The sequence below is a fragment of the Pantherophis guttatus genome, chromosome 4, assembly GCF_059756535.1.
Source record: "Pantherophis guttatus breed Tessera chromosome 4, ASM5975653v1, whole genome shotgun sequence".
NCBI classification, from domain to species: domain Eukaryota; kingdom Metazoa; phylum Chordata; class Lepidosauria; order Squamata; family Colubridae; genus Pantherophis; species Pantherophis guttatus.
In genome coordinates, this window is record NC_142066.1 from 100,486,845 (window position 1) to 100,499,913 (window position 13,069).

General features: G+C 36.9%; 1 protein-coding gene across 8 annotated transcripts in view; it reads left to right on the forward strand.

The window, feature by feature from the left end:
• Positions 1–13,069, forward strand: part of CPNE4 (copine 4) — a 517,058-nt gene that overhangs the window by 480,317 nt on the left and 23,672 nt on the right. For all 8 annotated transcript variants that reach the window (XM_060683625.2, XM_060683627.2, XM_060683626.2 and 5 more), the window contains one exon: positions 2,001–2,060. In XM_060683625.2, coding sequence (XP_060539608.1) covers positions 2,001–2,060 — 60 coding nt within the window. The remainder of the gene's footprint in view (positions 1–2,000; positions 2,061–13,069) is intronic.

Below are 13,069 nucleotides of genomic sequence, written 5' to 3' on the forward strand. Positions count from 1 at the left end.
TGAACCTAGATAATGTAAACCAAGGATTAGTATCATCACTGAACTTTGTTATGTTCACAATATAGAAATTAAATGGATAATCTAATAAAAAAGAAAATGGGATTGAATAAATCTAACATCAGGATGCACTGAAGTTACTTCAAAACCATCCATAATTTAATTGCATTGGTTTTAAATGAAAAAGAAGTTTAATATTTTACTGGTCCAAATGATGGTTAGCCTGAAATTGCTGGAAATGTAATCACTGGGCATCCAGATGGAGGAGTGAGAAAAACTTATTATAATTGAGTCATTAATTGAGATATTGTCTGATCTGGTTAATATATGGATGGGAGACACCAGAAACTCTCAGGGCTATGGAAAGAAAAATTTTAAGCAAAAACAACTTGGAATAAAGCAGAAGCAATCCATTTCTGTATTTCTACAGGAAAGTTACAGAAATGTGTCCATCTAATCACCAGATATCAAGATTTACCAAGCAAAATCTTCATTTTTTTATCTTATGTTTATATTCTTAGAATTTGGCAAGATATTATTGTTCATCTATGTTTTCCTATACACTTATGTATTTTTTCATTAGACCAAAATGAAATTTTAAAAAATTAGGCAATAAAGGGCAAAATAGTGTACAGCATTTTGTAATTACCGTAATAGTTCTAGAAACCCTCTACAGAAAAGAACGCAAAGTTTATTATTCCACTGAAGTATTATTCACTATGGAAAGATATCAAGAAAGATGGAAGCTTGGGGATTTTTTCTATTGCAGTCCACATGAATCACCTTAGGAAAGGATGGAGTACTCCATAAGAAGAAATACAGGTAGTCCTCCACTTATGACCGCAATTGAGCCCAAAATTTCTGTTGTTAAGCAACACATTTGTTATGTGAACTTTACCCCATTTTATGACTTTCTTGCCACAGTTGTTAAGTGAATCGCTGTAATTGTTAAGTTAGTAACAAGGTTGTTAAGTGAATCCAGCTTCCCCATTGACTTTGCTTGTCAGAAGGTCACAAAAAGTGATCACATGACCCTGGGACACTGCACCCATCATAAATACAAGTGAATTGCCAACCATCTGAATTTTGAACACAGGACTATGGGAATGCTGCAATGGTCGTAAGTGTGAAAAATGGTCATGTTCCTTTTTTCAGTGCTGTTGTAATTTTGAATGGTCACTAAATGCACTAAATGAACTGTTGTAAATTCAGGACTTCCTGTAAATAGAAATAGCTTGGCTTGGAAGGGTCATGAGTAAATTGACTTTGAAGAAATATTACAGAATTCCCACGGATGATGTTAAAACAGATCAAACTATTTTATTCCCTTCTTGCATTTGCAAAGAAATAATTGAAACTTCTTTTTCCAAGACACTCATTGATGTCCCTAACTGTCTGAAAATAAGCAAGCACAAGTTAAACAAGCAGCAACAATAGCAACAGAATGTTCTTTTTTTCATTTCTTCAACACTTCACATGATGGACAGATCTGTCTTGAGTTTTATTGTTAATGGTGCACTGACTTTCGGATACTGTAGCAATCCTAAGTATGGCATTGAACCATAGAACATCATATATGGAAATTCTCAGTCATCCAGATCATGGTTGTCCCAAAGGTGCTTTTTCAAGAGGCAACTGGACTGGAAAAGCCACCTTTGGGACATAGAACATTGTCCATTTCTGGAAATCCCCAGTCCATTCCCATTAAATGACATCTCAGCTAGGAACCCCATATGATTATATAATTTTCAACTCTCTTTCAAAACAATTTTATGCTATGATTCTTAGCATTGAAAGTCTTTTTTTCCCTCCTTTATGTAAAGGTAGGGAGAAGGAATGAATATTTATTTTTACTGTGCGAGACATTATTTCCTATATCGCTTATTTTCAATATTCTCTAAATTACTAATGGCTACAAAGATATACCTTCCCATATAACAGAAAAGGGAAATATTTAAGAACACATGGTTTTAAACACAAATTTCTGACTTTCTTCCCTCCAGATTCACAAGATGCATTCATTCTTAGATTACATAATGGGTGGCTGCCAAATACAGTTTACAGTAAGTATTTTGTTTATTTTTTAAAAAGACAAAATCTTTCACAATGCAAATATTATTTTACAAACAGGATAATAGACAGGAAGTAGTATTGCAAGGTTTTGTTGAATTCAAGTAAGATAAATGTATTAAAATATTTAATTTTTAATAATCTGTTGAAAAATATAACATTTTACGTGTAATAGCTTGTATAAATTACACTCAATAATGAAAACTTGCATGTCAAATTTAATTTTGCCTATAAATATTTGTCATTTGCATAACTAATACAATAAGTTAGATACTCATTTTCTAAAGCAGTGCCTCAAAATAAACTCTGATGTGGTTGTATTAATCTTTGGGTATTTATCAATTCATAGTATATATCTAAAAGTTTGTTCTTTGGACTTTGCTTTGTTTTTCTAACTTTGCTAAAGCCAACATGTTTGAGGATTGATACTGTTGTTTTTGGAAACAAAATTTCCAAAAATGCTGGTGCATTTGAATGCAAACTACATTCATTTGGATTTTTAAACTGAATTGTCAATTGGAATACATTTGTCCTTCCAGCTTTATTTGAGATTTGTGAAATAAGTGTTCCGCTTTAACTCTTATTTAAAATTCATTTTAGTCATATATAAATTTTATGCTCATATGTAAACATATATGAACATATAAGTTTAATATCAAAATGTATGTTTTAATATTATACACACATGCATATATAATATGAAATGCTTTTATATACACATACATACCAGGAGTGGGTTCTACTTACCTTTACTACCGGTTTGTAACGAGGCCGCGCATGCGCAGAAGCATTTTATATATGTCAGGGTCAGTGGGCGGAGCCTCCCGCCGGTTTTACTACCAGTTTTACAGAACCGATGCGAACCGGGGACAACCGAGAAAGAGAGAGAGAAATATGTGTGAAGTCAAAATTCCATGCAGGTTTTTTTTAAAAAAAAAAATACAAATGAATACAGAAGGTGGGCAGAGCAGATATATGACTAAGTACTAAATACTGATTAAACTATGCTCTTAGAGGGATAGCTAATAAATGTTCCCAAGGGACCACTTGGGAACTGGGGAACCTGAGGAACTGGGACTGTTGTGGAGGGCCGGCACAATAACTTCTAGCTACACTCTACGCACTTGCTTGCAAGATAGCGCTTTAACCTAAGCAACAGTGACCTGAGCCCAGATGCCCTCAAAAATAACCACTGCTGCCACCTCAGGCTGCTTTAGGTGAGGGATAAGTGCTATGCAGTCAAAGAAAATTGCTTTCTCTCCTTCTCCTCCCATGGTCACCAGCCAACTGAAGGGAGTGACTGCAGAGAGCTATACCTGATTCAGCCCCTTCTTCCATCCACTATGACATGGTTATTTATATTTGATTTTTAATTTCCAATTGACCTGACACAGGCCAAACAGAGACAGCCAAAGGGCCAGATGTCGCCTGGAGGACTGTAAAATGCACAAGTCTGTCTTAGATCAATCTATAGATATTCCTTTTTTCTAGTGACATATTGTCCTCAAATATTAAAAGCCATATGTCAATTTTAAGAGACTTAAAAAAAAATAATTGTCTCCTGTTTAAGTTTCTGGTTTCATAAAGCAGATATTAACTTGGCAATAAAATGTTTGGCCACAGTCCTGAAAAAAAAACTAAAGAATTACAGGTCTTCCCAGATATTAAAGGAAATTATGAGCATGGAGTTTTTACTCCCAAGATTCATCTAATTCATTTTTTCTGGAAGAACATTTGAAGAAAATGTATTCTATAATAATGCCATAATAATATGGCAATCAAATTTTTCTAGAGACATTCTCAAAAAATATAAATTAAATCTAGTAAAGGTTCATAGGAATTTGTGCCATTAATCATTCAGATGTTATAAGATTTTCAGTGTTTTGTTTTTTAATTTAGAATAAGTCCAATTGAACTCAGTAGAATTTAATTCCAGATAAGCATGTTTAGAATCAATGTCTATGGAGATTCTCAGTCATCCAAGTGACATCATTCAGATGTCATAAGATTTTCAGTGTTTTGTTTGTTGTTTAATTTAGAATAAGTCCAATTGAACTCAGTGGAATTTAATTCCAGATAAGCATGTTTAGAATCAATATCTATGGAGATTCTCAGTCATCCAGGTCATGGTTGTCCCAAAGGTGCTTTTTTCAAGAGGCTACTGGACTTTCTGGGGTTTTTTTTGAAGACCTTTTACTTCTCATCTAAGAAACAAAGAGCTGAAGAAGCTTCTTGGATGAGAAGCAAAACTTCTTCAAAGAAAAAACAGAAAGTCCAGTTGCTTGAATAAAGCACCTTTGGATTTAGAATCAATATTAATGTGTCATGGAAATCAGTGGTAATACAATTTTCAGAATTCACTTTAAAAGTACTGAAACCAAGTACTGTATCTATATCTATATATCCATATCTATATTCATACTCATATCTGTATATAATATTAACTATATATTATTGTATTAAATAAAATTAATTATTAGAATTGTGAATCATTTTTAACCCATAACATGTGAAGGACTGTAGTACATTTTATATATAATGTAATTTATATATGTATGTGTGTATGCATGTATAAATGCACACACATGCGTTGCAGTTGTTCACATGTTCTGTTATCTAATAGTTGATTTTATTTAATACAATAATTGTTATAACGTTTGTGAAAATTTTCAGAGAAGAAAACAGAAACCATAATTCACAAGGAGTCTGATACCAGATTAAGGACTACATTTTATACTGGCAGTATTTCTGCAGAAACAGGTGCAGAATTCTGAAGTTTTTTGCAAGTCAGCCCACTCTCTTTTTGTTTTCAAATTAATTACGTCTTCAGTGAGTTCAAGTAGGGGGCAGACAATACAATGCAGCTGTGATCTGAAAGGCTGTTTGATAGGGGAGGGACCAAGTTGCTAAGCATAGGTTTGTGAACAAAAAGCTATAGTATGATGAACCTGCTAATTTGAAGAACTAATGAGAGCTTTTGTAGCATCAAATTGGGTCTTCTGAAGATGCGCCTTTGTAAGCATATCATGTCTTGCTAGAAAGAATGTATCTGATAAATAAAAGCAAACACTTGTTTTTTCAAAATTCTATGGTTCTTTTAAGATTCTGTGGTCATTTTCAAGGGAAAGCTTTATTTTTTAAAAAAAAAAATGACTGTCAATGATTCTACAGCATTGTATTATCAATACTGATAAGAAAAAAAACTTACCCTACTATTAAGGTAATAAAATTTATAGGGCAGACTTTCACTTAGCTTACCTGACTCAAATAGAAATGTTATAAAGAAAACAGTTGCTGCTAATTCTACTCAAGAGAAAAGTGACATTCCCATAAATCTGACCAGATCATGGATGATGATTTTAAAATATGTTGTAGATTTGAAATCCCACTGCTATTATCTGCCTTTTGAAGATATAAATTTAATAGCAGAAAAGACAAATTCAGATATGCCCTCCTTATTCACTCCCATCAAAGGAACTGGGATTTCTATTTCATATTTCATGGATAATTGTGTCTTTTAAAGACAATGATGCATTCAGATAATAGCCCTCATTTAAAAATCAAGATATTCTATAAGAGAATATACAGAACAATTCCTGATACCTCATTTATAAAACTGTATAAAGTTGAAATACTATGAGCTGCATAATGATATTTTGATGGAAAATCAAAATTTTGATATGTGTAAATACAGAAACTTTCAAACTATTCTGCATGAGTAATCTCTTGGCTTTAATTTTTTCATCAGCTGGGAGTATACAATATTTTAAAAGTTATGATATCGAGTCATCCTCAAAGTGATTAAACATTAGTTTTACATAAATGAGAGGGAAGGAAAAGAGATGAAAAATGCATAAAGCCTAATAAAGAAATGATTTGGGAAAATTATATTAAAGCCACCTTATTATCCTTCTCAGATTTGGCAGAAACAAGTCTTACAAAGTTACCATGCAGAACAAAGTTGGAAACTAAATACCAACATAGAAAACACCCTGATCCTTATGAATGTCATTCCAGGTACAAAGGAAGCTTCCTAAATATTGGATAATAATAATTCCAGTGGAAATGGAGTAGCTTCAATGCATTCTACCTATCTCAGGGGTGAAATGCTACCAGTTCGGGCTGGTTCACTCGAACAGGTAGTAAAAAATGCTACCATTTGCCCGAATCGGTAGTAAAAAAATGCTTTAAAAAGTTCCAAGGATTAGCTGTGCGACAATCAGCTGTGTTGCCCGATCGTTGGAACTTTTTTTTTTAACTTTTTAAAAGTGTTTTTTACTACCTATTCGCCCGAACCGGTAGTAAAAAAATGCTTTAAAAAGTTTTTAAAAAAAGTTCGACAATCATCTGTGCTGGGCAATCATCGGAACTTTTTTTTTAAAAAAAATTAGCATTTTTTTACTACCGATCAGCTGTGAGACAATCAGCTGTGCCTGATTGTCTGTGAGGTTCCTGCTTGTTGCAGGGGCAATTTTGTGTGAAGTCCAGCTGCTTTTGCACTGTGTGTGAGTCAGTTGTGTAGCTTTTGTGCTATTTTTATGTAAAGTGTGATAGTTTGTTTTTGAGCTCCCTGTGACTCTTCTTGTTGCAGGGGCCATTTTGTGTGAAGTCCAGCTGCTTTTACATTGTGTGTGAGTCAGTTGTGCAGCCACGCCCACCCGGTCACATGGCCACCAAGCCACGCCCCCCGGTCACATGACCACCAAGCCATGCCCATCCGGTGCCTGGAAGCCGTGCGGATCTGGATGGGGAGAAACAGACTCAGGCTCAACCCATCCAAGACCGAGTGGCTGTGGTTTCCGACATCCCGATATAGTCAGTTGGTGCCATCACTGACTATTGGGGGCGAGTCACTGGCCCCCACGGAGAGGGTTCGCAACTTGGGTGTCCTCTTGGACTCACGGCTGTCTTTAGAAGAGCACATGACGGCCGTGGCCAGGGGGACTTTTTATCAGGTCTGCCTGATTCGCCAGTTGCGTCCCTTTCTGGATCGGGACTCATTAAATATGGTCACTCATGCTCTCGTTACTTCCCGCTTGGACTACTGCAATGCTCTCTACATGGGGCTCCCCTTGAGGAGCACCCGGAGGCTCCAGCTGGTCCAGAATGCGGCCGCGTGGGTGGTTATGGGAGCGACGTGGCGCTCCCATGTGACCCCCCTCCTGCGCGAGCTGCACTGGCTCCCGGTGGTCTTCCGGGTGCGCTTCAAGGTTTTGGTTACCACCTTTAGAGCGCTCCATGGCATCGGACCGGGGTATCTACGAGACCGCCTTCTGCTACCAATAGCCTCTCACCGACCAGTACGCTCCCATAGAGAGGGGCTTCTCAGGGTGCCGTCGGCCAAACAGTGTCGACTGGCAGCCCCCAGGGGGAGAGCCTTCTCTGTGGGGGCATCTACCATCTGGAACGAGCTCCCCCCAGAGATACGGAAGATCCCGGACCTGCGCACGTTTCGCCGTGCTCTCAAAACTTTTCTATTTCAGCAAGCTGGCCTGGCCTAACTCCCGTCTTTTAAATTTTTAAATTTTTTAATTCGTGATTTTACAAATTGGGTGTTTTAATCTGTGTTTCGGCCGAAATATTTAATAATTTTAAGGGTTTTTTTTAATATTTGTATTATCTGTATTTTATCTTGGCTGTTCACCGCCCTGAGTCCTTCGGGAGTAGGGCGGTATAGAAATTTGATTAATAAATAAATAAATAATAATAATAAATAAATGACCACTAAGCCACGCCCACCAAGTCACGCCAACCAAGCCTTGCCCACAGATCCAGTAGGGGAAATTTTTGAATTTCATCACTGCTCTATCTAATAGATGTATCTAATCTATTTAATAGATGTAGCATCTTAAAATGAGCCCAACAAATAACGAAAGATATGTTCTTTTTGTACCGGAATAATATTTGTCCTGTAATTGATTGCAATAGGAATCCAAAATCTACACCCTATGCTATTTGTAATTTCAGAAATTTGAAGTTTTTAGGAAAAAGATAGTGATTGTGTGCCATAGCATAGGCAAGAAATACAATGCTAAAAAAGTAAATCTTTTCAGTAGCAGAATTTTGTTCCAGAAAGACATTTCTGGAACTTAGATTATAATTTTTCTCTGTATTGTGTGAGTATAGTTGTATTATAAAACTATAACATTCCACAATCTACATACCATGTAGTGATGTTGAATATTTTTGCAGTCAGTTTTATAATCTGCATCATTATTACTGCTATTACTGTAATTTGAGTTTGCCTTCTGGTTCTTCTAGCTGTTAATTAGTTTATAAAATAATTTGGAGAGGCAAAGTCTAATACCAGATATTAGTTTTATAATAATCAAAGTAATGATTAAGTATTGAGGAGGAGATGAGCACGACAATCTGACATGCCTGGAGTTTAAGTGTATATATGCAGTGGAAATTAAAAGAAAGAAAAGCCAAGAAATTAAAAGACTCTTGCTCCTGGGGAGGAAAGCTATGGCAAATCTAGACACCATACTGAAAAGAGAGACATCACCCTCCCAACAAAAGTGTGTATAGTCAAAGCTATGGTTTTCCCAGGTGCAATGTATGGCTGTGAAAGCTGGACCATAAGAAAGGCTGAGTGCCAAAGAATTGAGGCCTTTGAACTATGGTGCTGGAGAAGACTCCTGTGAGTCCCTTGGACTGCAAGGCGATCAAACCAGTCAGTCCTAAAGGAGACTGCTCTTTAGAAGGCCTGACTGCTGACTGCTCTTTAGAAGGCCAGATCCTGAAGATGAAACTCAAATACTTTGGCCACCCAATAAGAAGGAAGGACTCACTGGAGAAGAGTCTAATGCTGGGAAAGATTGAGGGCAAAAGAAGAAGGGGACGGCAGAGAATGAGGTAGCTGGATGGAGATACTGAAGCAATAGGCGTGAGCTTAAATGGATTCCAGAGGATGGTAGAGGACAGGAAGGCCTGGAGGAACATTGTCCATGGGATTGCGATGGGTTGGACACGACTTCGCTACTAACAACAACAATATCAAATACAATGGAAAATATTTTATTTTGCCATGGTTGTATTCTAGATAGAGTACCTGAGAGTGAGGTATTTGATTAAACTCTCAGTGCTTCAGTCTTATAATCAAAGAAATGAATGTAATGGAAAAAGCATTGTATTTCATTTTTTCTACCGGCATAAGTTTGATTAAAATAGTAAAACAAAGAAACACAATTGTATTGGAATATGTTCATTTTAAAATGTACTTGCGCATTGCTTGGAAAATACGATATATCTTAAATTGTGCTAAGGGTTCAAATGCTTCTTGGTCTTCTGTAAATGTCCTCTTTGACTTTGTTCAATAGAGATCATGTAATTCAACTCCTTTCCTGGCCCCAATAATTTCCCCCCTCTCTCTTTTTCAATTGGTTTCTCAGTGATAACCTACCTGGTTGGAGATAGTTCTGTTTAGATTTGTTTAACCAAGCTAATTAGTTTTTCTGTCTAATATTTAAAATTTGCCTCACTTCTTTTTAATATACTCCCCAGCAGAGTAAGAAGGACAGATTTTTTTTTTGCCTTAGCTTTTAATTTAAAGGATCATATGGAAAATCTCAACCATATTAGATCATTTTCTCCAGTCTTTTCCTTGTGATGATGAGTATTACCATATATTTTCTTCCTCTTTGGTCTTTGTCTGTAAACAAAGTTAAAACTTACTCTGGGAGAGAGGATGAATATTCCAGATTGCATCAAAGGCCCTGTAAGATTTCCCCTATAATCCAGGTGTGCCTTTTAGATATCTGGTAACAAATATAAATGAGAGAGGCAAAAGATAAGAATGATAAATTTTCAAGTGATTTAGTATTTTGATTAACAGTTTAATCCAATTGTACAATGCTTTACACTGTGTGTGGAACAGTTCTCAATAGTTTTCACTTTAAAAAAATACAAAGCATGTAAAATATAATGATGTAAAATATTTAGTTTAAAATTATGTAACAAAAAATGAAGCATGATGAGAGACAGAGAGAAAAAATTCACTCATATATATCAGTGTCATAAATCCTGAATAAATAACCGAGTCTTTAGCAAGAACCTAAAAGAAAAAAAAATCTGAGGAAAACACTTTTGAGTATCAGATATAGAAGAAGAATATTCAATTCCCAACAGTTCAACCATAGCAGAGGAAAAAACATTCCCCCTCCTTTATCAGCTGTTAAAGTCAAAATGACTTTATGTGGGAAAACAAGAATGATTTTTTATATTAATAAATCTGTGTCTATCAACTTAATCTGAGTATGAGTTCAAATGCATCCTGTACTTTAGAGGTCCATCAAAATATCTAAGAACAGTATAAGCAAAAGAGCAATGTTTTGAGGTAGCTTTTTAATAACTAAGTTCATCTCCCACTAATAATAATAAAAAATAGTAATGTTACATGAATATTCATCAAGTCTCTAAAACCATTCCCCGCCACAAGCACTTTTCTTGTACAAATTTGTTTTCTTACAAGACATCTGGAAAGTAAAGCTGTTATATGAGAGCAGCAAACCTCCAAGTGTCCATTAAATGGCAGCAAAGAGATAGATGAAAATAACTTGTTTTGCAAGCCCGGTTGTTAGGTAAAATGGAGAAATGATTAATTCATATATAGACACATACACATATCTTTAAACTTTTGGAGGAAAGCTGAAATATAAATCTAACACATAAAATTTATTTGTTTGCTTATTTGTTTACTTGTTTGTTTGTTTGTTTGTTTGTTTATTCTCCATAATCCTAATGGAGAGATAGAAGTCATAAATGAACAAATTAATTAATTAATTAATTTGTTTATTTATTTATGACTTCTATCTCTCCATTAGGAACTATGGCTGACATAAAGATCTTAATTTCTCATTTGTTCTGTTAAGGAAGGCTATTTTACACAATATTGATTGTGTTATTTCATGGCCAAAGAGTTTTACAGCATAAGCTAGAGTGAAAAGAAAATATGAAATATTCAATTTAATACAGAAATATTATGATCTAACTGAAAAGCACTTAATGAGGATGAAAAGTCCATGATTTCTGTTCTTTATATCATCTCAATAACTTTGCTTTTAGCTATTGGCACTTTAAAATGTGCATTGGTTTTAACGGTTGTTATATTGTGAATTGTTTTTTGTTTGGTGTGTTGATGGGTTTCTTTGCTTTATTGTAAGCTGCCTAGGTATTTTACTGGAAAGGCTAGATAAAAATATACATATCTATAATATAAGAAATAATCTATAATATAGAAAATAATATTATATTCTATAATATAAGAAACAATCGTTATGTTCAATTTTGCTAAATGCAGCACATTATAAAGGAATTGGTTTCATAACCAATAGTAGCACAAAATAAATACATTGCACAATAAACTCTTGTTTGACATTTTCAATTTCCAGGTTTTGACATTGATTGTGATAGGAGATGAGGCCATGAAGTACAGGTAGTCCTCGACCTACAACCAAAATTGAGCCCAAAATTTGTCAGCCCTGAAGGCCATCTTTTTCTTTGGATCTTCAGGGCTGCCACACTTAGTTCTGTGGGAAACTGGGAGGGGGGAATTGCATGGAGTTGCAGAGGTATCTAAACATAATAACATTCTTTTCTCTGGGAGTCAAGGAAATTCTGCCTGCACCTGGAGTGGTGTGATTAGGAGGCATCTCCTGTTGGGATGGTGCATTGATTGGACCATGTGATGGATATGTGGGTGCTGGGGCAGGGACTTGGACTTTCTTCTGGGTGGAGAAAATCTGGAAGCTTTCAGATTCGGGTTTTCCCAGATGTGCCAATATGACATCTCTAATAAAATGGAACTTTGAGGAACTTCTAGCCTCAGAGTCTTCTTTCGTTAGGGATGTTACTTGGAACCCTGACATTAATCCAAATCTCTTTTAAAACCTCAACCAGCTCCCCGACCTCCGGAGCTGTCCAGGGTCCTGCGCCCTGAGCGCTGACCTGACACCGGGCAGCGTGAAGACTCAGGGAAGATGGAAGAGAGAATGGCGACCAAAGAGGGAACCACCAGGACTGATTTGATGGTCCATGTCAAGACCCTCTACTCCCCTTCTGAATCTGTAGTGAAGGCAGCGGAGGCTACTGAAGCCGAATGTCAATAGGGTGTCTGGCCCAAAGAGCCAGCGCCCTGGCAAGCTGCTCAATTGGATCCCTCTCTGTAGGGTGAGGCTGCAGGAGCTGTGTAACCCCAAGAGTTGCTGACCAGTGCGATGCTGCGGGAACAGCAGTAGGGGTGAGCAGAACAGAGCAGACCCAGACCCCTGAATGGAGAGCACTGGGACTGGATGATCTCAGCGATTCCCAGGAGTGAAGTTTTCTGCTGCCAATGCAAATCCAGTCGCTGGCAGATCTACCGGAGCGGTTTGACCAACTCAGCTTCGGCAGCATTGCACAACCTCCTATTACCGGCCCACCCAGCTGGTTTCTGGCTCAGCCCACATTCACTTTCCTGGGCCAGGGGACTGCAACTGCACCAAGTGGAGCATCGGCCTCATTTCACTCAGCATGAAGTGGATCACACCTTAGCCTTCCTCATTGGGCCTGGTCTACCAGGATGACAGCTCCTGCTCGAGTCTGAACAGTGCTGCAGCAAGGCCTGTTAGGCCAGTCCAGTCCAGTGCTACGAGGATAACTATTGAGACCACCGAGACCCAACACTCCCCCTCGCCCATCGGTTCTCAGATTGCCTCCTGCCAACCAGATTCCCCCCTGACTGGGCCTTTTACCCTGGCCAGGGGTAGGTTCAATATCTGTTAGGAAATGGTTATTGCCTAATTGGTTGGCCAGGAAATATATAAGCCAACATTGTATGTTTGTATTATGTGAATGTATTATGTAGCTTTAAGAATTGTGCTTAGTCATTCTGCATCCTGATTGGATGACCTCTGTAGCCAATGTATTTAAGGAGAGCTAAAGTACTACTACTACTACACCATTTTACTTGCTGCTATGCTGTAACTCTTTTTGATCTCTCTATGGTCAACTGTTTGATCAT